The sequence below is a fragment of the Crocuta crocuta genome, unplaced genomic scaffold (assembly GCF_008692635.1).
Source record: "Crocuta crocuta isolate KB4526 unplaced genomic scaffold, BGI_CrCroc_1.0 scaffold10, whole genome shotgun sequence".
Classification (NCBI taxonomy): domain Eukaryota; kingdom Metazoa; phylum Chordata; class Mammalia; order Carnivora; family Hyaenidae; genus Crocuta; species Crocuta crocuta.
This window is the reverse complement of record NW_027527551.1, coordinates 6,615,979-6,642,433: the sequence shown is the minus strand read 5'-3', so window position 1 is coordinate 6,642,433 and position 26,455 is coordinate 6,615,979. Positions and strand designations below refer to the sequence as shown.

Here is a 26,455-nt window from a genome sequence, read left to right as displayed (position 1 = left end):
AAAAAAGAAATTTTGATGACTCTAGCATTTATCAGTTATTTCTCAAATATAATCTGAGGCAGCTAGCCCAAACCTTACTGGTCTTAATCTACCTCTCCAATAATAAAATTAACTTCACTGATGTGAAAAATGTTTGATGACATCAAATCACAATTGTCTTAAGCAACTTCCATGTGCAGTTCTCATTAATGGCTGCAACTTGCAACTTAAAAGTAAACATCCCTACATGACAGTTTATTCAGATATATGTGAGTTATACATAACACAACTATAACATGAGGCCAGGAATGTTACTTTGTGCTTCAAATTTTTTGACAAAAGAAACATTAAATCAAAGGTAACATCTAGGATTAGAAAATAGGCAGTGGGGTGGGTCACTCTCCCTAATCAGTTTTCTACTCTGTAAAGAGTTACGGAAATACAGTATTTGTAAAAGGCCCAGTATGTAAAAAGATAAAAGGTATAGAAGTGAAGTTTTTCCAATTAAAGAGGAATTGGCGAGTAAGTCCAGTTGGACTCCTGTGAGCTCTAGAACTCAGAAGGCTCAGCAGAGCATTGTTTAAATAAATAAATCCTCTGACTTCAGAGCTCTTTGCATCTAAAGAAAAAAAAAAAGTGGTTGCGTTTAAAATCCCAACATGTGAGGTTGAAAAGATTAAGCCCTTTTTCCTCAGAAATTTTTTTTTAAATTTCTCATATCTTTCATTATTGTCAAAGTCATCTACTCTGGGAAGATACTACTTATATCCCATTTATTTTTACACCTCCCATTACTCTTCCAACCACTTCTTACAATTCATGCGGCTCATTATTCCAATTAGCAGAAAATTCAGTGGCGAAGTGGCTTGGACAACTTAAGAACGACCTTTGTGGATTTATAAATCCCATGCGGTGCTTGAGAAAAGGAAAAAGACCTCAGGTGATGAAATTTTCAAAACGTATCTAAACGGCGGTTGCTAAAAGGCTCTCCACAGCCAGCTGTCTTTCAAGAAAATATGTAAAATTTACAAGCAGAACAGAACCTCAACCATCAAACTCTAACGTTAAGAACTTATCATACAATTTACACAGTTAAAAATATGAGAAAAAATCAGTGTGATTTATTTCAATGCATTTGTTCGATGTCTTAATAATGAATGAACTTGAGTTCAGAAGGAGCCTCACTCTCAGCTCAGCCCCCTTTAAAACCTGAAGCAAACCGTCCAGAATTTGGTGCCTCGAGGCTAAGTCCGGTCCAGAGGAAGCCAACCCNCCGGCAGGCGGGGGAGGGGCGGCCGCAGATGACATCACTGCCCTACCCTGCTCCTCTAGCCGCAGCCCCCTCGCGGCCAGGGCCCCAGGCGAAGGCCGAAGGAAGCATCCGAATGCCGGACCAGAACTGGGACTGGAGTCGTTATGCCCCCGGCTTTGGGGGCTGGACAGAGTGTGTGAGTGTAAGGTGCCCCGGCAGTCTGTCCAGCCGGGACTCGGGAGCTCCCCTTTAGGGCGTCGGCTCCTCCCGCCCCGGCGCTTCCACTTGTCTTAACTACACACCCCACTCCCTGCACAGACGCCGTTCTCAGAGCACCGAGGACCGACTACTCTTCCCGCGCAGTCGCGGCCTGGTTGCCGCCTCGCTGCTGTGGTTTAAAAGCACTATTGGATACAGGCCGCCGCCAGACCCCCTCCCACAGGGCCTTAAGCGTCTGGAACCACCCTTACCAGTGACCCTGGGAGCCCCACGCAGGTGCTTCTGCTACCACACACCTCTGGCCCGAAGGGCAGCAACACCCTACCACCACCCATTCACACGCGACTGCAACTGGTACACATACGGGGCACATGCTCTGAGTTTCTCGCAGGTTTTCCATCTGTAGGTCATCGGATTCCACATTGTATTTATTTGCACATGTTAGACAGTCACGTGATTCTGTCACAGGGTGGCCTCCAAGGACCTCCAGCGAGCTTTAAGAACGCAGGATTTGTCAAAATCTGGTGGATAATCAGAAACGTAACAGCTGCTGCTGTTAAGAGTCGGAGATCAACTGAACCTAATTGCAACTTGCACATGCAGGCGGCCAAAATCCAGTTTAGCTAGCTGGTCTACGGAAAACCGACCCACGCTGTTTGCAGACGCCGGGATAGAATGACAAGCCCTAGGCGGCCAATGAATCAGAACCGGGAGCAGTACATCACCACCACGAGTTCCCATTGGCTGGGGTATCTTTCCCTCTCATTAGAAGCTTAACCTGTTCATGGATTTGACCCATACCACATTTGTTGGAAGAGAAGTTTAAATGTAAAATCCGTGTTTTTAAAAGATGCTCTCGTTTATACAAAGAAAAACCAACTAGGTCAGTGTAGGAGGCAGGTACGTTAAAAAGAACACCTGAAAATATTAACCAAATTGTGTTCTGGCCAAGAAAAAGGTAAATACGTGATGAGGCCTCTCCGTTTTTACCTCAGGAACTCACTGTAGCAATTTTTACGATGCTACTTTGTGTCTCCTATAACCACTCTCTTGGCCCACCTCCTAGATCAAAAGCAAACTATTCTTGGGGCGCCTGGGTGGCTCAGTCGGTTAAGCGTCCGACTTCAGCTCAGGTCATGATCTCATGATTCGTGGGTTCGAGCCCTGCGTCAGGCTCTGTGCTGACAGCCAGCTCAGAGCCTGGAGCCTGCTTCAGATTCTGTGTCTCCCTCTCTCTCTGACCCTCCCCTGCTCACACTGTCTCCCTCTCTCTCAAAAATAAATAAAAAATTAAAAAAAAACTATTCTTTCTTTCTGTCATTCAATGAACACTTAGCTGTTTTTGAAGCTGTGAAAGCCATTTCCAATGTTTTCTATATGACTTTTTGGGGGGAAGTTTCTCTTCCTTTCACATTTAGGCCTGGAACCTGACAACAGGATAAAGCGGTATCACCAAATAGTCACTGGGAGGCCAATTCTTCAAGGAACCCAAAGTCACTCTACACAGTATTTATGGTGTTAGAATTTCTTAGGGTAAGATGTAGATGGATCTTTTCCAGATATACAATGTGAAAATAAAATTCACTTATGTGTTTGGTCCCAGTATCATCTGAGGACACATTTCCTAATTACTACTCCATACACTTGCCAAAAAGAAGGGGGGCGGGGAATTAGATCAAAGATCTTTGAAATGGTTCTGTATTGAAATCCTTAATACTTCAAACAAGTAACAGCATGATTAGCATGCTAGTGGACTCATTACCATTCTGAAATTGAAAAGCCCATGTGGCAACCACTATTTGAAGTGCCCTTGGAAAACAAATTATCTTATTCATAAGGCAGAGCCCGGACAGCCAATGGCAGTAGTGGACCACAGTGAACTTGTAGGGCTTTACTATCTTTCTGCTTCCTCCGCTTAGGTTCCCATATCTTCTCTCTGTTCTACACTTGTAGGAGAATTTGGGTCAATTATAGCAGACGAGGCAGAAAAATAGAAAATATGAGCAAAAAGAGATTTTGGAGAAGGCTGCACAGTGTACCACAGACTGCTGATAAAGCTGTACCTTCCTACTATTTCTTATTTCTGGATACAGCTTGCAGGGACATTTTATGAACTAGGAAACTCATGGGTTATAAGATAACATTTTAAAGTTTGGAACAAAGATATCTTAGTATTGTCTGAATAAATATGCTCGATTTTATAATATCCCCTTCCTTATTATTATACTAAATATTATGTTTCCTAAATATGCTAAGGGCAAAACCCAAACTATTTAGAAGGGAGGAAAGGACATTGAAAAAAGAAGGTTAAAGTTTTCTTTTTGTTTGAACTTAAGGCTTTGCTTGGGCCTCCTACACATATTTGGGATGTTCATAGTGACTTTCTGTGAAACATCAGTGAGCATATATTCCCACAATTGTATTTTAGTAATTTTTATAGGTATAATACTATCCTCCTCTGCTTCAGAAATCTGTTTACAATTCAGTTACCAAAGAGGAGGATTTTCTGAAAGATTGGCTTTCAAGTCCTGAATATAACTGTATGTGATTAGCCTAGTAATGGTGAGGATGGGGGCCGAGGTGAGGAGTCTGAGGCTTAATCTGGTTAGCAATAAAACTTTCTCCTCTTTTCCTCCACAATCACAGTTCAAAGTGAAGGTTAAATCACTTGTTCCCAAATTACTATTGTGAATCCACCCAGGAGAGTCACCCATGGGACATCCTGGCTTGGGCCTCTCAAAATAAAGGTCCCTCTTTAAGTGACCCTTCAAGGAAGCACTTGAGAATTCCCCTCTCCTGAGCCATCCATCCTTTCCCACTGAAGTCAGTCACTCACTACTCAAGAGTCACAAAGCCAAGAAGACTGAGATTCAACTCTCTTCTTCCTCCACTTTCACTACCTGTTCCACGTTTCTTTCTCACACATATCCTCTTCATATGTCTTCCTCTTCTCTCTTTTCTCTTTATCACTCTTCTCCCTTTCTTCTGTTCTTTTTTAATCTCCTTTGCCCTTCTTTTCCCCATTCGTCTCTTGTCACTTTTTCTTCTCTTAGCCCAAATTACAGCCTCTCCTACCCACTTTTTCCTGAAGCAGTACATATCAGTGGATAGTGTCCCTAAACCAACTTTGTTGGCGAGGGGTGTACCTCCCACCCTAGTCCTATTTTCTCCATCATCCCCCTCCCCCCGCACCATACCGAGTCATGAAACACTTAGGATTTTAAAGGACTATCACAGAATGAGAAGGATTAGAGAATCCTGCCCTGTGTGACATCACTGAGGCAGCTCAATGAGGGTGGAGCAGACTGGAGCCAGCAGTCTTGTGTTGCCACTGTGACTCCTCCTGGGCCTTTTGAGGGAAATGTAGACCACCGTGAACACCACAGGCCAAGTCCTGGAGAGTCTTTAGAGGCTCTTTCCTCAAGAGAACTGTACATAGCTACAGCCCTACAATATTGGTGTGGATCCTTTCAGACAAATTCATTTGTTGAACAGATAGTTACTGTATGCCAGGCTGGTAGTAGATAAGGATATGAATGGGCAAAGTCCCAGCCCTCAAGGATCTGATATTATAATCAGGGGTAGAGATACAAAAGGAAACAAATAAGGAAGTTAGGATTGTGATCAGTGCTATGAAGAAAACAGATTGGGGAGATGACTTGAAACAGGTGTTCAGAGAAGACCTTTGTAAGAAGGTAGCATCTGAGCTAAAGGAAGAGGAGGAGTTAACTTTGCAAAGAATCACGGGAAAGCTTTCTTGGCAGAGGGATCAGCATAGTCAAAGGGCTTAATGTGGAAGGACTTTGGCAGAACCCTGGTCTATAGACCAAAGAGAAGTCTGGCAAATGTAAGGTATATATTTTATAAAGTCAATCAAGTTTAGAATTTCAACTTGGGATATTTGGGATACTTAATCAAACTCACATTGTGGAATCCACCTTGAGCAGAGGGGCATGATCCATACAAAATAATGAATTGGTCTGGCCTCAAAAGCAAAGCAGCTTGAAAAATCAAAATTAAAAAATCAAAGGAGGGGCACCTTCGTGGCTGGGTCAGTTAAGCGTCTGACTTTGGCTCAGGTCATGATCTCAGGGTTTGTGAGTTGAGCCCTGTGTCAGGCTCTGTGCTGACAGCTCAGAGCCTGGAGCCTGCTTCAGATTCGGGGTCTCCCTCTCTCTGCCCTTCCTCTGCCCGTGCTCACTCGCTCTCGCTCTCTCTCTCAAAAATAAATAAATAAGCATTTAAAAAATCAAAGGACCTTTATTCAACTATTGAAAATAAGAAGCATTCTACAATCCCAGGGAGAGATCCCCTCAGACAATCCAGCAGCTGCTAGTAATGAGTAAAAAGAATCCCTTTTCTCCGAATATAGATAACTACTCTTATTGAGTGAAGACTAACAAAAATTTGGACATCTCAAGAACAATTTTTCTGGGTTTACTGTTTATGGTGGACAGTACAGAAGGTTTCGGATCAAACTGTATCTTTGAGGGGCACCTGGGTGGCTCAGTCGGTTAAGCCTCTGACTTCCGCTCAGGTCTGATCTCGCGGTTCATGGGTTCCAGCCCCGCATCGGGCTCTCCGCTGACAGCTAGCCTGGAGCCTGGAGCCTGTTTCGGATTCTATGTCTCCCTCTCTCTCTGACCCTCCCCTGTTCACACTGTCTCTCTCTCTCTCTCAGAAATAATTAAAAATAAAAAAAAAACTGCAACATGTTTCGCATCCCTTTTTTTTTTATGTTTATTTTATTTTTGAGAGAGCACACATGTGAACAGAGGAGGGGCAGAGAGAGAGAGAGAGGGAGAGAGAATCCCAAGCAGGCTCTGCATTGTCAGAACAGAACCTGATGTTCAGCTCGAACTCACAAACCGGGAAATCATGACCTGAGCCAAAATTAAGTGTTAGATGCTTAACTGTCTGAGCCACCCAGGTGCCCCCATTTTGTATCCTAATGATGGCGGCCTGGTTGAACACCAGTGATGAAATAACAATCCTAATAAAGACTTTTTTTCTGTATCTGGCTCTGCAGTTTTCAAAGCACTCTCACTTTGACCAATCAGTTGAATCCTCACAGCATCCCTTATGGGTAGGCAGGGCAAGGACTGTTGTTCTCATTTACGGAAGAGAAAACTGAGTGTCCGGTGGCAGCAACACAGGGACATCAGAAGTAATGGCTGGTACCCAGGCTTTTCCCTGCATCCTATAGATCATCTCTATCTTTTACATGTCAGTAATAAAGGCAGCAAGGAGACAGTGGAAAATGTAAGGGCTTAGGGTCAACAGTGGTGTGTGGAGCTGGCTTATACTAGCACAGGAGAGCAGACTGTTAAATTTTCAAGGAGTTTGCCAGTAGTCTGTTAAACAGAGCCATTATTAAAAATTAAATTATATAAAACATTGAATTAAATAAAACTTAAGCAAAGATAATGTATATTAAAAACTCACCACTTCCAAATTATTTTAATATGGCTTACTATTATCTGTGCGCTTGAGGTTACTTACCTATATTGTATCTGTGTGGTGAAAATTCTCTATAATGTGTTACTGCACATCCCCTCTCACTGCCATATTCAGTGACTTCTCTTTGGTGGCTTGAAATTGGCTATGAAAGGAGTATTTACACCATGGAAATCAGCAAGTGCCACAATTCAGGACTTGATTATCACTTTGTTGATTGTCTAGACTTAAGAAAGTGACGGAGAAACTCTCAATGCAGATTAAACTTTAAAAAGCATGTTGTGAGCACCTGGGCAGCTCACTTGGTTAAGCGTCTGACTTGATTTCTGCTCAGGTCATGATCTCACAGTTTGTGAGACTGAGCCCCAGTTTGGGCTCTGAGCTGGGCGTAGAACCCTCTTAAGATTCTCTCTCTCCTCCCTTAGTGCCTCCCCTGCCTGTGTGTGGGAACACACTCTCTCTCTCAGAAAATAAATAAATAAATACAAATAAAAATAAAAAGCATATTTTGTCTATAGCTATTACATGGTGAATGGTATAAAACATCCAGTTCAGCAAAGGAGCTACTCACATCATTGACAAGTAAGTTCCCATAGACATATTCACTGTTTCAGTTTTATCTTAAATATTAACCAACAGGCATGTCAGAACTACACTTGGAAAAGCTGATTGTTACACATTTACAAGCATTCCACTGGTTCTCATCCATTGTGCCAACTGGGCCACTTACTGGCTCTGTGACCTCAAGCAAGTCATTTAAATTATGAGCCTCAATTTTATTCTTCATGTTCAAACCCCTTGGACATGGCAGGGATTTAGGGATTCTGACCCCTTGTAGAGTTGAAAACTTGCCTATAACTTTTGATTCACCAAAAATTCAACCAATAGCCTACAGAAGCCTTGATCAGAAGCCTTATCAATAACACAAAACACATTAACACATATTTTGTATATTATATATATATTATATACTATATCCTTACAATAAGCTAGAGAAAAGAAAATGTTAGTAAAATCATAAGGAAGAGAAAATACATTTATAGTACTATGCTGTAAAAAACCCACAAATAAGTGGACATGCACCACTCAACCACATGCTGTTCGAAGATCAATTGTACTTCCTCTCATTCTATTGTAAGATTTAGAATAGATGAGGCACGCTTGATCACCATGTCCTTTTTCCTTCTCACTGGTAGATCCTTCTTTCACTATATTTTGTATATGGATAATGCTCTCTCAGTCTCTCTTGTAGTCTAGAGCACAGTGTCCCAATCTATGTGCCAGCACATACTGGTATGTCTTGAGCAGGTTAGAGATGTGACACGGTATTGATCCTTTAAGCTTTTGGAATATTCCAGTAAGGGTCAACTACTGAAACCTGAGACTGTCCTGTCTGGCCACAAGGAACCTCACTGAGGTACCCCTGTAAGTCATAAAAACATTATCTTTTGGGGTGCCTGGGTGGCTCAGTCGGTTGAGTGTCCAACTTTGGCTCAGGTCATGATCTCGCAGTTCATGTGAGATCAAGCCTTGTGTTGGGCTCTGTGCTGACAGCTCAGAGCCTGAAGCCCACTTCAAATTGTGTCTCCCTCTCTGCCTCTTCCCCACTCATGTTCTCTCTCTCTCTCTTTCTCTCTCTCTCAAAAATAAGTAAAACATTAAAAAAAAACCATTATTTTTCTATTTGTGTCATGATGTGAAAAAATTGGGAAGGGCTGGCTTAAGGCATGGGTATGTGATGCAATTCTAACCAATGGAACCTGGAGAAAAGTCTTGGGAGATGAATCTGGGAATTAGAGTTCCTAATAAGAAGAGTCATGGAGAGAAAATGCCTTCTTCACCCATATGCTATTACGTTTATGTCTGAGCCTAGAACTTTTGAGCCATCTCGAAAAAAAAAACAAAAAACAAAAAACAGTGTAACATGGAGGAGGTAAATGATGACAAAAGATTGGGTCCTGCACACTGTTGAGCCATTGAGCCATCCTTGCCATTGCCTACCTTGGGAATTTATTTGGGGAGGGTGGTGGATAATAAATATTTCTCATTGTTTAAGCCACTTTTATTTTTGTATTCAGTTATTTGTAGTTAAGAGCAGTCCAATACCACAGAAGACCTGGACATCCTTGAAACCAAGTGAGTGCTTAATAAGGTGCTTATTACCAAAATACATCCTTTGCCTTCAGAAAAGCTGCAAGGTGAGATGTATACTTATCTTATTCTTTAATAGTTGAAGGATTTGTTTCGTATGTTGATTCATTTTTCATCTCTATCTTGTTTCCTAAAAGTGTTTTTAATTGGGTAATAAAAGCAGTAATTGAAAAATGAAGTCATTTAAAGCTTGAGAGTGATACAGAGATGTTGATATGCCTTTTCTTTTCTTGCAAGCTCTAGACAAACTAGAGCTTTATCATATGAAGATATAACATGAAGAGCTTCTATCACAAAGGTGATAGAATGTCTTCATGTTTTGCAGAGTAGAACTAGAGCCAATTCTTGGGAATTACGGAGAAGACAATTATAATTCAATAGAAGGGGAAGGGAATGAATGTGGCCTAGAATATGCCAAGCTCCATATCAAGCCCCTATGGGTGTTATTTAATTCTTATAATAACTTTGCATAAAAGATACTTCCTCTCTCCTCTTACCCCTCACTTTACAGAAGAGGAAACTAAGGCTGAGAAAAAGAGCTCTTTTGCAGACCTAGGACGATCTGAGTCCAAAGTCTCTGCTTTTCCTGTTCTGGAAACTGATTAGGCCTTCTTGAGATGACCTTCTCTCTTACTGAGGCCCTTTCAACTGTGGTTTCCCATCCAAGAAAAAAGAACCAGTCCCCAAATTGTGTCCTTACTGAAGATGTTTTGGGAGAGGAGTTACATAGCAAAATATTTCTCATGCTCCATATACAATCATCGCTTTTCTTAGAGTTTTGCTTCCACGTGTCACCAGTACCATTCTCCTGTTCTTTCCATTCAAGGAAAACTTCTTTCTTCCCTTCATGGAAGACTCTCTCCTTTCTTTTTGGCTTATTCTTTATAAAACCAACTTAGTAAGAGAAAAGGCAGCATAACGGCCTTTGACCCCACCCCAGAGGTTCTTGGAGAGTATCCTCAATCTGTTATTGGTACAAACATGGCAGAGGCCTCTTTGTGGAAAAGCAGCTGGTGGAAGGAAGAATTCAGATTAGCATCAGAGAATGAAAAGTCTAGGGGGACCTGGGTGGTTCAGTCTTCAACTTCGGCTCAGGTCACGATCTTGCACTTCATGAGTTCTAGTCCCCTGTCAGCCTCTGTGCCTAAAGAGAGAGAGAGAGAGAGAGAGAGAGAGAGAGAGAGAACTCTAGAGCTTATGGTAGGGGCTTTAAGGGGCAGGTCCACTGTAAATGTGAGACCAGGCTGGGTATAATCCAACAGGCCATGGTGAAAACTGTGGAGGAGAGCATATTTATTCATTTTGAAGATATTCAAAACAATCATTTTTAAATACTTTAAACGTGTTAGAGCCAAAGATGATATCCCAAAGCCTATCTCTGCTGTATCTTGTGGACAAGTTATTAACCTCTCTCAGCCTTGGTTTCTTCATCAGGAACATGGAATAATTGCCTTGCAGAAACAGATGAGATCTTGCACAGAAAGAACCTATCTCACACACACACATACACACACACAAAATGGAGTATTACTCAACAATCAAAAAGATTGAAATCTTGCCATCTGCAAGTATGTGGATAGAACTAAGTGAAATTAGTGAGTCAGAGAAGGACAAATATCATATGACTTCACTCATATGAGGACTTTAAGATGCAAAACAGATGAACATAAGGGAAGGGAAGAAAAAATAATATAAATACAAGGAGGGGGACAAAACATAAGAGACTCTTAAATACAGAGAACAAACAGAGTTGCTGGAGGGGTTAGGGGAAAGGGGATGGGCTAAATGGGTCAGGGCTGTTAAGGAATCTACTCATGAAATCATTGTTGCACTATATGCTAACTAACTCGGATGTAAATTTAAAAATACATACATTGTTAATAAATAAATAAGGAAAGAAAGAACCTACCACATTGCCTGATACCATGGTGTGTAGACACACAAGAAAATGTAACTGTTACTTTAAAGCACATCATGTAATATTTTTAATAATAATACATTGTAAATGATTTGACACCTGCCAGTGCAATATTTTGTCTCTCCCATACAACTAGTTAGGTTCACATAGACTTGTCCTTTGCCGAGCTAAAATTATTCTCTTAGGCTTGTTTTGACTTCTAGTCCTTTGGCTTACTGAGGGCCTGCTGGAGTGTTCTGCCAAGGCCAGCCCTGCTGACCCCTTTTTATGTGAGTTCACTTCATGCCATCTACACTCGAGGTAGCCATTCAATTCTGAGCCTAAACTCTAGATTGCTCTTCTTATATTGCCTTGAAAGACTGGTTCCAAACCCTTCATTTTGTATGTTATAGTATTTATAATTTTTATATTATAGACTTGAGTCACAATGTATTTTATTTAATCAATAGGCATTGAGTACCTTAAAAATGCCAGCCACTGCTCTAGAGGCTAGGGATTTTTTAAAATATTTTTGTCTTATTTTTAAAATTTTAATTAATTAATTACTTAATTTGTTAGAGAGACTGTGAGTGAGTGTGGGGCAGAGAGAGAGAAAGAGTGTATGGAGCCCAGAGCAGGGATCAAGCTCATCTGAAGTGGGGCTCAAGCTCACGAACTGTGAGATCACCACCTGAGCCAAAGTCAGATGCTTAACCGACTGAGACCCGAGGGATCCCATCTAGAGGGATCTTATGGTGAAGAGGAAGAGAGGCAGTTTTCATAGAGCTTATTTGGGATTTATAGAAAACAAACAAGATCATTATAGAGGAATAAATACTGTAATGGATGTGGAGCAAAGTACGATGTAGGCAAGTGGTATGGGAGAGAGGGCAAAGGAGAGTTTACTTTCTACCAATTGGTGAGAGAAATCTTGTTAGAGGAGATGGCAGCTGGGCAGGCCTGAATAACAGAGGAAGCCACCATGTAAAGATCTAAGGGAAGACCCAGGCAAGAGCAAAGCCCTGGAGTGGGAGTGATCTTGACATGTCAAGGAACAGACAGAACTCTGAGATGTCTGGGGTACAGTCAAGGTGGGAAAGAGTGCTATGTTGGCAGGGTGCCTATAAGCCACAGTTAAGGATTTTGATTTTATTTTAAGTGTGATGGAAAACCACTGGAGGTTTTTATGCAGGGGACTGATGTGATCTGATTTACGTTTTGCTCTTGTTGCAATATGGAGAAGAGATTTTAGAAAAGAAAAAGTGGAAGTAGAAAAATCCTTTCATGTCAGTTTCATAAATCCTTAAAGAAGAAGTGAAATTAGTTTCAGCTTGAAATGGCATAGAATGATTACATTTTGGTGACAGGAATGCAGTCTTTTAGAGAGCTCTTGTTACTGGAGCTTATGTTTTCATTTTCTGAGAACTATACTTAGATATTTTTGCCAATGACTCATCAAGTAACCTTTCTGGGTAAGTATAGTGAAATGTCATAAGGAATACCTTGTAGGAAAGGCTAAATTAAGAGTAGGTAAGATAGACACCCATTTAAGTGGTTCAATTTCAGGTGAATACTTAGTGCCCTCAAAAATATTCTCCAAGAACATCATTACTCTCTCCCTCTCCCCTTGATATTCTCCCAACACACATCTGAAGGCTGAAGACTAAAATTCTACTAGTTATTTATACCTTGTGCTATCCAGTGAGAATGATAGTTTAGGTGTCCTTACCTATGGCAGATGCTTACATCTTAAAATGAAAGTTTTTAGATTTTTTTGAATTGTCAAATTTTAATACTTGGGAAGCAAGTTCCATGGACATGTGTTAGTGGGATGGGGAAAAGAAATTTAAGAAGGAATTTGGTAAAGACCTCAATAAAATTAAAGATGAATTCTACTAGCTTCTGCACGGCAAAGGAAACAACCCACAAAACTNGGGGATAAGCACTGGGTGTTATATGGAAACCAACTTGACAATAAACTATTTGTAAAAAAAAAAAAAAAAAAAAGATGAATTCTACTTCCATAGCCATACCTAGTTTCAGTCTTGCTCATGGACCAGTGAAAGAAATACAAACACTACACATGTTTAATCTTATTTGCTACAAGTTTTCTTTCTTTAATGGTTATATATAGGTAGTCTTCAAAGTAAACCTAGAATAGACCTTTGGAAAAGGATCGTGACTAATTTTATGTTTAATGTTATAATTAGTACATTATAGATAGCCAAGAAATATTTCATAATAAAAACTATTATGGCTATTATATTACAGTTGTAGAATCTGTAGTCTCTGCATTGATGAGCCAAACAATTTCTGCCTATAGTGCCAAATTCAGCCTATGCACTAGCTGGTATAAATCATAAGCATTTACCACTGGGAAAATAATCCACCATTCTAAGCTAAGTACTGATGAAGAAACTATATGTCAAAGTCCATTAAACATGGAAAAGGATGCAAAAATAGTTGATGTAACGTAGCACAAACCTCCAATTTACCAGACTCTGATATATGTCATATCCATTCTATTAAAAATACCTGTTAGGGGGCCCCTGGGTGGCTTAGTCGGTTAAGCGTCTGACTTTTGCTTAGGTCATGATCTTGCGGTTCGTGGGTTCGAGCCCCACGTCGGGCTCTGTGCTGACTGCCAGCTCAGAGCCTGGAGCCTGTTTCAGAGTCTGTGACTCCCTCTCTCTCTGACCCTCCCCTGCTCGCACTGTCTCTCTCTCTCTCTCTCTCCTAGAAATAAATAAAACATTAAAAAATTTTTTTAAAAACCTGTTAGAAGTAATCTGTTATTTAAATTATATTTTATGGAAATCATAAGTTCTTGAAAGAAATATTTAATAAAATATGTGAATGAATCTCTACTTTTAAAGAGCTGTATGTACATGTCCTGGTGAGGGGGGTCAGTAAAATTACTGACCTTTATCCAAGTAGGCAAGACACACAAAACTCTTTTGTGTTGTCAATCACAACAAAAGCATGGAAAGGTTAAAGGGAACAATGTGAGTACTTGAAACATGGGATGCCAAAAAAAAAAAAAATCTTGGCTTGATATAAAATACCAGTGATTTCTATGGCCTGGTGAGTCATGTGTATCATATCTGGGTTATGTACCCATAAACACTGCCTTAAAGGCAGTCAGACTATTTGGATTGTCATCACCAAACTCATCATCACATGTCAGTCCTGCCTGAATTCAAAAGCAAAAGCTAAAATACAGAAACACATGGAACTGACAGCATATAAAATTTCTGCTTCCTATGCCTAAATTCCCAAAAGCAATGTTACAAAAGGGTGCTTAAAAGTCCATGATATGCTCCCTGTAATTCTACCTAATTTGGATTAGACAGATCCTTTATGGTTATTAATATTTGTTTGAAGGCTGCTAAAGGCAAGAACTCTCACTGACTTGATAAAATGCTCTAGAAGATATAAATCACAACCCCCCACACCTATGGAAAGAATTGTTAGTCAAACATCAAGTTCAAAATAAAAACATAGTATGTGTCAAATCCCATTAAACATGGCAAGAGATACAAATAATGGCTACCATTTATCAGGCACTACTTTTTTTGCTAGAATCTTTATTTTTACAGTATCTAATTGAATCCTGACAGTATCCCTTCAAGGTAGCTGTCATTACTATATTTCCCAGATGAGAAATGGAGGCGCAGAAGGGTTAAGTCACTGGTCCAAATTCATAGAGCATGTGAGTGGATAGAATGAGAATCCCATGTGACTCCAAGTTTTGCTGTTTTTTTATAACATGAAACTGCAGTTTAAATTTTTTTTAATGTTTTATTTATTTCTAGGAGAGAGAAAGAGAGAGAGAGAGACAGCGCGAGCAGGGGAAGGTCGGAGAGAGAGGGAGTCACAGACTCTGAAACAGGCTCCAGGCTCTGAGCTGGCAGTCAGCACAGAGCCCGACGTGGGGCTCGAACCCACGAACCGCGAGATCATGACGTGAGACGAAGTCGGATGCTTAACCGACTAAGCCACCCAGGCGCCCCATGAAACTGCAGTTTAAAATATAATCTTGGGGGCACCTGGGTGGCTCAGTTGGTTAAGCCTCCGACTTCGGCTCAGGTCATGATCTCATGGTTCGTGGGTTTGAGCCTCACATTGGGCTCTGTGCTGACAGCCAGCTCAGAGCCTGGAGCCTGTTTCAGATTCTGTGTCTCCCTCTCTCTCCGACCATCCCCTGCTCACGCTCTCTCTCTCTCTCTATCTCTCTCTCTCTCTCTCTTTCTCTCAGAAATAAATAAAACATTATAAAATTTTTTTAAAAAATAAAATAAAATATCATCTTGGTATCTATTAAGACATCAGATTATACAAGGACCCTCTGGCCTGGGGAATCAGAACACAGGGTTTCAGTCTTGGCTCTGATGCTATGCTATCGAATGCAACTTAGGCAAGTCATTGCATCGGTATTGAATTTCAAATTTTCACATATGTAAAAGTAAGGTGTTGAATCAAATAATTTTTACAGTTCCTTCCATCTTTAACATTCCACTATTCTAGCAATGCAATTGGAAATGGACTTCTATTTCTTTCACGTTCTGTTAACAGTAATGTATATTTCTTAGAGCCACTTCTTCCTCTCAGTATAAATTTCTTCCTCTGACCCAAGAATCTGGTGCAAGTTTGGACACATGACCTAAGTGGACCAATTGAAGTAAATCCTAGGAATTGTTTGGGAGGCCTTAGAGGAAAGAGATCCTGTCTCTCTGTGACTGGCAGGAAGAGTGATGAGAGTTTGGAGCTTCTAGGGGCATGTACACAGATAGCCCCTCCTCTGGATTGTTTCTTGAGGCAATGAATTCTCTATTTTGTTAAACCGGTTTATATTGGAATTTCTGTCTGGCTCCTAGAGTCACAATAGGGCTACTCCTTGAAGAATAGTTTGGATTTGCATTAGGAGGGGACTTTTCAGAGGGGGAAAGTTTCAAGATGGGCATGACTGTCTTAACTCCATTGGAAGCTAAGTGTGAAGAAGCAATTAGATACCAGGAATGAAAAGTATGAGACCGAATTGTCAAAGATATTGTAAGCCTCCAGGAGGACTTTAGTCTTGGAGGGTTATCAGAGTTTATTTAAAAAAAAAAAAAAAATCCTTATCAGAGGCACCTGGGTGGCTCAGTTGGCTAAGTGTCCAACATCGCTCTGGTCATGATTTCTTGGTTTGTGGGTTTGAGCCCTGCATTAGACTCTGAGCTGATAGAGGAGCCTTCTTGGGATTCTCCCTCTCTCTCTCTCTCTCTCTCTCTCTCCACCCCTTCCCCACCTGCACACATGCTCTCTCTTTCTCAAAATAAATGCACTCCCCTCCAAAAGGACCCTTATCATATTTCTAGTTCTGCCTCTCCTCTTCCAAACCTTGCCATTCTTCCATCAAAAGATGGGAGATGATTTACATCTTTTCCCTTCGATCTTAGGTAAGTCTTTATTTTTTTATTTTTATTTTTTTAATTTATTTTTGAGAGAGACAGAGCACGAGTGGGATATTGCAGGATTTTTTCCCATAACACCCAGGATACGTTGTCTTGCTGCTGTGAAGAATGAAGAAGTGGACACAAAATGAGCAGCGACAAAAGTTGATTAGAATATAAGATTAGAAAGGATGAATAGTATGAAGGCTCTCTTCACAGAAAGGGGACATTGGAAAGGGAATGCGCTATAGGCAAGGGTTCTTGTTTTATAAGGTTCTGGTCGGCCCTCCCCCTGTTCCTTCTCAGATTCTACCCTTATGGGCTTGATAGCTTTAGGTGCTGGGTTGTCAATTCCTGATTGGCTTGTTTTCATTGTATGAGTGGTCTATGGCCATACCTAAGTCTTTCTCAAATTCCTGAGGGAAACCTGAGGGGGAGTAGGTGGGGTCTGTTATATTCTTAAGAAGAACCTTAAGCCTTAGGACCTTTGCTGTTGTCCAACACTCCCAGCATTGTCTCAAAATATGTGTTTTTCCCCACCCAGGAATCTCAAGTCCTAATCCTTCCATCTCTGCCTATTTTATCCTAGCTTTTCCTATTATAGGGGGAGGGGCAAAGAGAGAGGAGACACAGAATCTGAAGCAGGCTCCAAGCTCTGAGCTGTCAGCACAGAGTGGGGCCTGAACTCACAAACTGTGAGATCATGACCTGAGCTGAAGTCAGATGCTTAACCGACAGAACCACCCAGGCGCCCCTGATCTTAGGTAAGGCTTTAAAACTGCCTCAACAAATGGAATATGATTGAAACAACACTGCATCACTTCCACAGCTAGGTCTTAAAGGGCAATATGGTTTCCATCTGGTTTTCTCTCTTTCAGAACAGTTACCCTTGAAACCATACTACCATGTTGTGAGTAGAAGCCATGCATAGGTGTTTTAGTTGACAACCTAATAATAAAGAATGTGTAATAAAGAATTTGGCCTTTCTCTACAGTTCCTAGGAAGCAGCCTTTAAAACCTTGGAATGTCCCAAGTGATAGGAGTATCTTTGTTATTCACCCTGTTCCCTGATAGTTTATGCTGATAAGTTGACTAACTTGGGACCTTAGATAATTACAACAAATGTGATGACTCAAGATAGAAGATGCCCAGGCCTGTGAAAGACCAATCATGTGACTAGAGGTTTGGGGTTCTGAATTGGGTGTTATTAACCCAACCTATGAGAAAGGAGGGGGTGGGGGGCAACAGCTGGAGATTGAGTCACATGGTTAGTGATTTAGTCAATTATGCCTATGTAATGGAACCCTAATTAAAACACTGTGGGGCACCTAGGTAGCTCAGTCAGTTAAGCATTCAATTTTGGCTCAGGTCATGAACTCACAGTTTGTGAGGTCAAGTCCCCCATCGGGCTCTGGTGCTGACAGCTCAGAGCCTGGAGTCTGTTTCAAAATCTGTCTCTCTCTCTGACCCTCCCCTGCTTATGCTCTATCTCTGTCTTTTGCTGTTTCAAAAATAAATACAATTTTTAAAAAATTAAAAACAAAACCAAAAAACGCCCTCAGGACACTGAAGTTTGGGTAAGCTTCCATGATTGGCAATATTCTGTATATTATCATATTGATATGCTGGGAGAGTGACCTGTCCTAACTCCATGGGGAGAGGACAAAGAAAACTTCACATCTGGAACCCTCCCAGACCTCACCTCACTTGTCTCTCCCTTTGGTCAGTTTTGATTTGTACCCTTTAAATTAATCATAAGAATAACACTTTCCTGAGTTTTATAAGTTATACAAATCAATGACCTAACCTGAGGCGTAGTGAGAACCTCTGAATTTATAGACATCTGGTTAGAAATGAAGGTGGCCTAAAGACCCCAAATTTGTGGCTGGTGTCTGAGGTGAGGAAAATCTTGTGCACTTAACTTGTAAATTTTGGCCCAACTCTGGGTAGTTGGTGTTAGAATTCATTGCACAGCCCCAGCTAAGGTCCAACCTGACTGCAAGCATCAACCATCAGTCATGAATGAGACTTCAGCTGATTTCAGTACCCAAACATCAAGTTATCCCTAGACTTTGGGTCTTCCAGTTGATGTCCTAGACAATGTGAGGCAGAGACAAATCATCCCACTGCATCTTGCCCAAATTCCTGACCCACAGATCCATTAACATAATAATTATTTTATCTACTACTTATTAGGGAAATTTATTACAGAGTAAAAGATAACGAATATATTTTTGTACCTGTGAGTGGGATGGAATTGTAACAAAGCCTTCATGAGGCTGTGGCTTTCAGACCAAGTGGAATACAGAAGGTGAAAAGTTGAGGAGAGTTAGTGAAGAAAGTTGTTTGTAGTGTGAAGGGACAGGGAGGGAGGATAGATTTCAAGCAGAAATAACATTAAACATGTTTTTATTTTTAGAGAGAGAGTGAGAGCATGTGTGAGCAGGGGAAGGGCAGAGGAAGAGAGAGAAAGAGAGAGAAAGGGGAAGAGAATCCCAAGCAGACTCCTCACTCAGCACAGAGGCCAATGCAGGGCTCAATCCCACAACCCTGGATCATGACCTGAGCCAAAATCAAGAGTCAGACACTCAACTGGCTGAGCCACCCAGGCGCACTAAGCAGAAATAACATTTTGAACACAGTATTGGGTAAAAATTATGAAGTTACAAGCAATTTCTGATAATTTAATAATGCCTGGTTATTTTTTCTGGGAAGGAAAGTAATGCAGTAAAAAGTTAGGGGGGAGGGGAGGGCCTCAGTTTAGGAACTGAGGTAGGTGCTTATATGCTATATCAAAATTTTATAGAAGGACATTGGTGAGCCATGTGAGAGTCAGTGGGGAAATGCTAGGATTAGATAAGCCTTTTGGAAGGATGAACTGAAGGAAATTTGGAATCTGGGCTGGAAGGCAGTGATCTCGAAGGTTTAACATGCACACAGTTGGAAATCATTGTAGGGTTTGTCGACATCGAAAAACGTATTAAAAATGACAGGGTGATTTTGAAAAGCTAGTTGCATCCATTCCTGTAGTAATCATGACAAACCCAGTGTGACTGGCAGCCAGAGTCAGGGAAAGGGGGGAGGTAGTCATAAAGCAATAGAACAGGAAGATCCAGAGCCATCTAAGGTAGACGGGCTTCTAAGATGGCCACAATGATCCCCACCTCCTGCTAGCCACATCACATTGTAACTCCCTCCCCTTGAGTGTGGGCTGGACCTAGTGACTCCTTTTTAACAAACAGAATGTGGCAAAAGTAATGATGTTACTTCCAAGATTAGGTTGCAAATGACTGTGGTTTCTGTCTTGCTGGAACTCTCTTTCCATTCCAGTTTGTTTGTGCTGATGAAGGAAGCTGGCATGATGTGAGCTGTCTTCTCCACAGAGAGGTCCATTTGGCTAGCACCTGGGGGCAGCCTCCAGCCAACAGCAAGGGAGGAACGGAGGCCTTTGGTCCAACAGCCTGGGAGAAACTGAATCCTGCCAACAAGAGCATGAATGAGCTTAGAAGAGGATCCATCCCCAGTTGAGCCCTCAGGTCACAGCAGCTCTGGCCAACATTTTGATTGTACACTGCGAGAAACCTTGAGCCAGACGACCCAGCTAAGCCACCCCCAGATAACTGACGAGAAATTGTGAGGTATCAAACCTTTAAGCAACAAAGGTTTGGGGGTAATTTGAAAGCAACAACAGATAACTAATATAGCATTGAAGCCCATGATTTCTACTACACCCCTAACAATATTATGATACTTAAAATTTTTTTGCAACACAGTTCTTTCTACATCCCTAAATATATATGGTATATTTGTTTAAAGTTGTGGTGAATAAAAATAAGTTTTATCTTGAAACATTTTTGAAAATCTAACATCTTTTAGAAAAAAATTTTAAAGTTTATTTAACTTTGAGAGAGAAAGAAACAGAGCACAGACAGGGGAGGGGCAGAGAGAGAGGGAGATTCAGAATCAGAAGCATGTTCCAGGCTGTGAGCAGTCAGCACAGAGCCTGACATGGGGCTCAAACACATGAACCGTGAGATCATGACCTGAGCCGAAGTCGGATGCTTAACTGACTGAGCCACCCAGGCACCCCTAGAATTTAACATCTTTTGAAGTGATTAGAGAAATCCTGTATTGTCCCAAACCCAGGGGCGTCTATAATTTTGGAAACTGGAATGGGCTAAGAGAGATTATATTTTCTTCTTTTCCAAAGACATTAAAAAACTAGCAAGTTTATTCCAAATGTGTTACTAATAATTTTCTTAATTGAAAACCAGAGTGTACAGAGGACAGTCTGCAAGCTGCAATAGGCCTAAAAGGCCTAGAATTGTAAATAGGGAGGGTGTGGTCCATTAACATCTTACAATAGTAATTCTTTAATTCTCTCTCTCTCTCTCTCTCTCTCTCTCTCTCTCTCTGTGTGTGTGTGTGTGTGTGTGTGTGTGTGTTTAAAGCAAATATTCTTAAAGTGTGGTGAACAGAAAAATGGCCCCACCAAAATGTTCACCTCTAATCCCTGGAACTTACAAATATGTTACCTTACATAAAAGAAACTTGGCAGATGTTTTAAGAATATTGAGGTGAGGGGGTGCCTGGGCTGCTCAGTCAGTTGAGTGTCTGACTCTTGATTTTGGCTCAGGTTGTGATCTCACAGTTCATGGATTTGAGCACTACCTCAATGCAAGCCTGCTTGGGATTCTCTCTCTCTCTCTCTGCCCCTCCCTGCCCTCAAATTCAAAAGATAAACTTAAAAAAAAGGGGGGGGGGTAGGTAGGAGGTAGGAAGATTATCATGGATAGCCCAAGAATTCCCAGTCTAATCATCGTGTCCTTGCAGGAGTAAATCAGAAGGAGCAGAGTCAGGGAAGGACAATGGAAGCAGAAGTCAGAATGATATGAAGAAAAGGTCACACGTCAAGGAGTTAGGTGATCTCTAGAACATGAAAAAGTCAAGGCAAGGATTCCTCCCTAGAGCTTCCAGAAGGAACATGGCATTGCAGGCAGATCTTACTATTTCTGATCTCCAGAAATACGCTTACATTGTGTGAAGCCACTGAGTGTCTGGTAATTTGTTACAGCATCAACAGGAAGCTTGTGCATATCCTTTAGTTCTTTAGAATCTTAATTTGCTTCTTATTGCTATCAGGTGATATTTTCAAATCTAATTAAATAATGGCATTTTATTACAGAAAACTGGCTGACTATCAAAATCACTTGGAAACCTTTTTAAAAATACATTTCCCTAAGCTTCATCCCCAGGGACTCTAAGGTGGGAATTATTGCTGCAGAATAAGTATGTCTTGAAGGGAGGGCCCACTCTAATGGGGTGGGTGGTTAAAGTGTAAATGGCAACTTGAAGCTCATTTATGGCTAAGATATATTTTTAATGAGACTTTTACAATCAGACTAATTATCTCTTAAACCTAGATCTGGGCTTCTCCAGCATTCACAAATTTCCCTTCTGATGATCTTTCTCTGGCTGCAGGCATTGCAGAGAGAAGCTGATGGCAATCCAGTGATGGTAAAACAAAATAAGACAAAAACAAAAACCAAAAACCTTTTATGGGACTGAATAGGTACTGACACTGATGTACCAGCACCAGAGTGGGTAGAAGATTGTATTAGTGCCCTGGGGCTCCCATAATAAAGTACCACAAACTGGTTGGCTTATTGTATTACAGTTTGGGAGCCAGAGTCCAAAATCAAGGTGTCAGCAGGACCATGTTCCCTCTGAATGCATGAGGGAGGCATCCGTTTTGGGCTTCTTTCCTAGCTTTTGAGAGCTTGGTTTGTGAGAGCACAGCTAACATCTTCACACGGCATTCTCCCTGTGTGTGTCTGTCTCCTTGGTGAAGACACCGGTCATACTGGAATAGGGGCCCACCCTACTTCAGTATGACCTTGACTTAACTCCTTACCTCTGCAAAGACCCTGTTTCCATAGAAGGTCATAGTTTACAGTACTAAGGGCTAGGACTTCAAAATATGAATTTGGGCAAGACACAATTTGACTCAAAACAGAGATGTAGGTCCTGGGAGCCTAAAAACAATGCTTCTCAAGGAGATGATGGGGTAATAACAGCTACCTTTTTATTCCTCACAGCGGCTTCAGAGTAGGTGCTGTTCTCTTTCGCTCAGAGATGCTGAAACTGACACTGAGGAGGACTAAGCAATTTCTCTGAGTTTGCACAGATAGGGGCAGAGCTGGGTGCCTGCCCAGGTTTATCTGGCTCCAGAGACTAAGCTTTCAATCATTCTGCCACCTCCAGGAATAATCACAAGAGCAAAAGACCTGGTTTGTAGGCCTAGTTCTGCCACAAAATAACATGAGACATGTAATGAATCATTTAACTTCTCTAGGGCTTAATTTTCTCTCCAGTAAAATGAGCCTAATAATAATATATGGGGAAATACAAGGGCTTCATAAACTGTAAAGCACCCTGCCATTGTAATAAGTGTTATTAAGAGCAGCATCAGCATAAGGCAAAGACAATTAACATGTTCTCACTGGAGAATGAGGATATATTTCTCTTCCCTGCGTTTTTAGACCCTGTGCTGCTTTTATGACCCTCCACCTTTCCTATGTGGGCCTCTCCCTCAGTCCATATGCCTGTTGTCTGATCTTTGTCTCAATTCAAACCTCCTGCCTTAAGTGGATAAATGAATTCCAGGCTCCGTTTTGTTTTGTTTTGTTTTGTTTTGTTTTTAAAATGAAGTTTCCTTAATTAAAATCATTGTTTCATTGAGACAGTTCTTTGGGTAGCTAAGAAAAAAATACAATGTCTCAGTCCAGGCTGTTACAACAAAGTACCATGTACCCGGTGGCTAATAAACAACAGAAATTTATTGCTCACAGTTCTAGAGGTTGGGAAGTCCAAGATCAAGGTGCCAGCAAATTAGGTGTCCTGTGAGGCCTGCTTCCTGGTTCATAGATGGCTGCCTTCTTCCTGTTTCCTCACATGGCGGAAAGGGTGAGGGAACTCCCTGGAGTTACATTTCTAAGGGCAATAATCCCATTCGGAAAGGCTCCGCTCTCATGAGCTAATCGCTTCCTAATGCCATCACTTTGGCGTTTGGGGTTTCAAAATACGAATTTGTGGGGGCGATATAAGCATCAGTCTACAGCATACAGAAAATGGGGTACTAGATCTCTTCAGAAGCTGGTTAAATTCTCCCCCATCCTTTGCCAGTTGAATATCTACTACCAAACTGCAAAAGGGAAACACAACTAAACAAAAGACCAATTTACCCATTTGATAATTTCAGATAAATCTATTTTGTTCTTATTTAGCTTTTGTTTACTTTTTTGGATATCAGCAAAATAATACATGTTTTTTTATAGAGGATTAGAAGTTACCCAATAGAGGAACGCCTGGGTGGCTCAGTCAGTTCAGCATCCGATCTTGATTTTGGCTCAGGTTATGGTTCCAGCCCCAGATCCATGCTGATCGTGGAGCCTGCTTAATATTCTCTCTCTCCCCCTCTGCCCCCTCCCCTGCTCTCTCTCTCTGAAATAAAAAAAAATAAAAATATATATAAAATAAATTTAAAAAAAAGAAGTTGCCCAATACATACAAAGAAAAGAAAACTTACCAATAATCTTATATCCAAAAGAAAGAAGCTATTAACCTTTTGGTTATTTGTGAAAAACTGGACTTTTACTGAACATTTTGGTTGTTAAACTTAGTATTATCAGTATTTTCACATCTTTTAGTGTTCTTTAATAACATGATTTTTAATTACTATATAATATTCCACACTTACATATTCCCTTTTGTAGAGAGAGTGTATTCAGATTGTTTCCATGTTTTTGCTCCTCTCAACAGGGCAAGGGAATCCTTTACTTAAAGGTGCACATGTAATTATTTACCTAAGATGTGTCTGGAAAGCGAAACGACTATGTTGGAGAGCTTTCTGTATGTAACGCTACATCAGTCAAACAACAGACACTACTGTGAGATTTGAGTGCAAGGTGTTGGGCAGCCCACAGATTTGTCAGGCTTAGGTAATGGGCAGGAATGGAGGACAGCTGGGCAGCCAGAGCCCGAGCCAGTGTCTCACCACTGACCCAGCACATCATGGATTCCTCTGCTAGTACCACTGAGGCAGAACAGGAGCCTGCATTGCTGCCACTGCTGGCACTGGGCCTGGACATTAGACGCCACGCTGGCACCACTGCCTGAGCAGCTCCTGGAAGCTGGATGTTGCTGCAGCAGCCAGAAAGAGTTCTGCTCTCTTCCAGCTTCTAGGCATGACAAGTAACGGATGCACAATCTTGGGTCATTACGCCTGAGTGCCCAAGCCTAGAAGCTGGGAATGAGAGTAGCTGGTGTGTGTACCTGCCATCAGAAGAGATGAGCCCTGCCTTCCAAGACTCACAAGGTGTAAGAGCCCACTCACTGCCATTGTCATAGGCAAAAATCAGTATCTTCATCTTACTTTAATTTGTATTTATTTGTTTGCTAGAGATGACAGATCTTTTGGCTAGAACTACTGATAGTTTGCATTTTTCTTTTGTTAACTCCTTAATCATATATTTTGATGTTTTCTGTTGGAATGTTTCTATTGGGGCATATATCTGTCTTTTTTGTAAGTACTACTTTTTGTGGTAAGACCATGAACCCGTTGACAGCCAAATATGTTTTATCTTTTCTCCAATTTGACCTATAACTTCATTTAGGAATTTTTAATTTTAGACTCAGAGTTAAACCTATCACCTTTTCTCATTAGGGTTTCTGACTTTGCTTTTAAACTTAGGCCTTTCTTAATCAGGAGTTTGCTAAATATTCACCTGTATCTTCTGGCTAATGCAAATAAATCTAATTTTTAAATCTTCAGGTGAACCGGTCAAACTGTCATAAAGTTGCAGAAGGGAGATCTACATTATAGAATATGGGTGGAGTCCACCAATATTCAGTAAAGGGAACAGAGGAGGGGTGTACTCTGCACCCCTGAGAGTATGTGAAAGCCTACTGCAAAAGCTGTCGGTTAGAAGTAGAATGGTTAGTTAATAGTGCATTCGACCATGACCTGACTTTTGTGAGTTTCCATGTTGTAAGTAAGTGAAAAAATGAAGTGGCTTCTTCTTCAGAGGAGTGGAGTTGTGTTGTTGTTGTTGTTTCTTAAGGTATATTACCATAACTGCCTGACGTTTGAGTCTCCATAGCAGAAACTCCCTTTATCTGCAGAATATGTGTGCATGACCTCAGCATGGTGGGATGGATGTAAGGAAATATTGAGGATGTGGAGAACATTAATGCTGCCAGAGAAAGACAGTGAAATATTTAATTATTACTTGTTGTTGACTGGAAGAAGTTGCTCCTGAATCCCTCCCATGTTGTTGTTTGTATTGCAAGAGCTGGTAACTTGCTCAGTGTGAAGAACTGAAGGTGGGCAAGTCTGGGGAAATGCAGCACATAGCACTCCAGAAGGGCAGCAGAAGGAGCCAAAAATCCACAGGGAACAGGTGCATCTTAGGAGTTCTGAGAAACAGGCACAAGAACTAATAACCAGAGGACTCGCTTCAGTAATAGTGTGGGCATAGCTGTTTTAATCGCTTCCACTTCACCCCATCAGTAAGGGAAGGATTCCCGCCCTGGGATTATGGGCATGGCTGTGACACCTGACACTGAACAGATGAGATCAACAGCAGTTTATTGGTCATATATACTTAGCTTGGGGGAGGAGGACACTCCATGCCGCACAGGGCCACATGAGGGTTGCATCTGAAGTCAGGCTGAACAAGGAGGGGCTGTGGGAGCCAGGCATTGTAGTATCAAGAGGGTGAGGTGCCCCCTGACTCCCAAGGAAGGATGTGATCGACTTGTTTGAAAAGTTCTGTGGGCCAACAGGGAACTGAATCCTGCTACTCAATGAATGATAAACAGGTGGTGTGCCTGGTCCCCATGATGAGGAGGGCTGTTTGGCTAAGTGACATCTGCATGAAGAGACAAGGGGGGCGAACTTGAAGTTAGGCCACTGGAGAGCTTTGGACTTTATAACATGTCAAAGCAGCAAATAATAGTGAGTCTTCATTTCATACCTGACACCAAATAGTGCTTCAGGAGATT

General features: G+C 41.3%; 2 protein-coding genes across 2 annotated transcripts in view; one reads left to right on the top strand and one right to left on the bottom strand.

Annotated features, from left to right (window-relative positions):
• The window catches only part of PPM1A (protein phosphatase, Mg2+/Mn2+ dependent 1A), a 47,888-nt gene extending 43,305 nt beyond the window's left edge, over positions 1–4,583 (bottom strand). The window contains exon 1 of the mRNA XM_077768920.1: positions 4,351–4,583. Coding sequence (XP_077625046.1) covers positions 4,351–4,549 — 199 coding nt within the window. The 5' untranslated portion in view covers positions 4,550–4,583. The remainder of the gene's footprint in view (positions 1–4,350) is intronic.
• The window catches only part of DHRS7 (dehydrogenase/reductase 7), a 231,686-nt gene that overhangs the window by 137,550 nt on the left and 67,681 nt on the right, over positions 1–26,455 (top strand). The gene's annotated exons all lie outside the window — the stretch shown is intronic.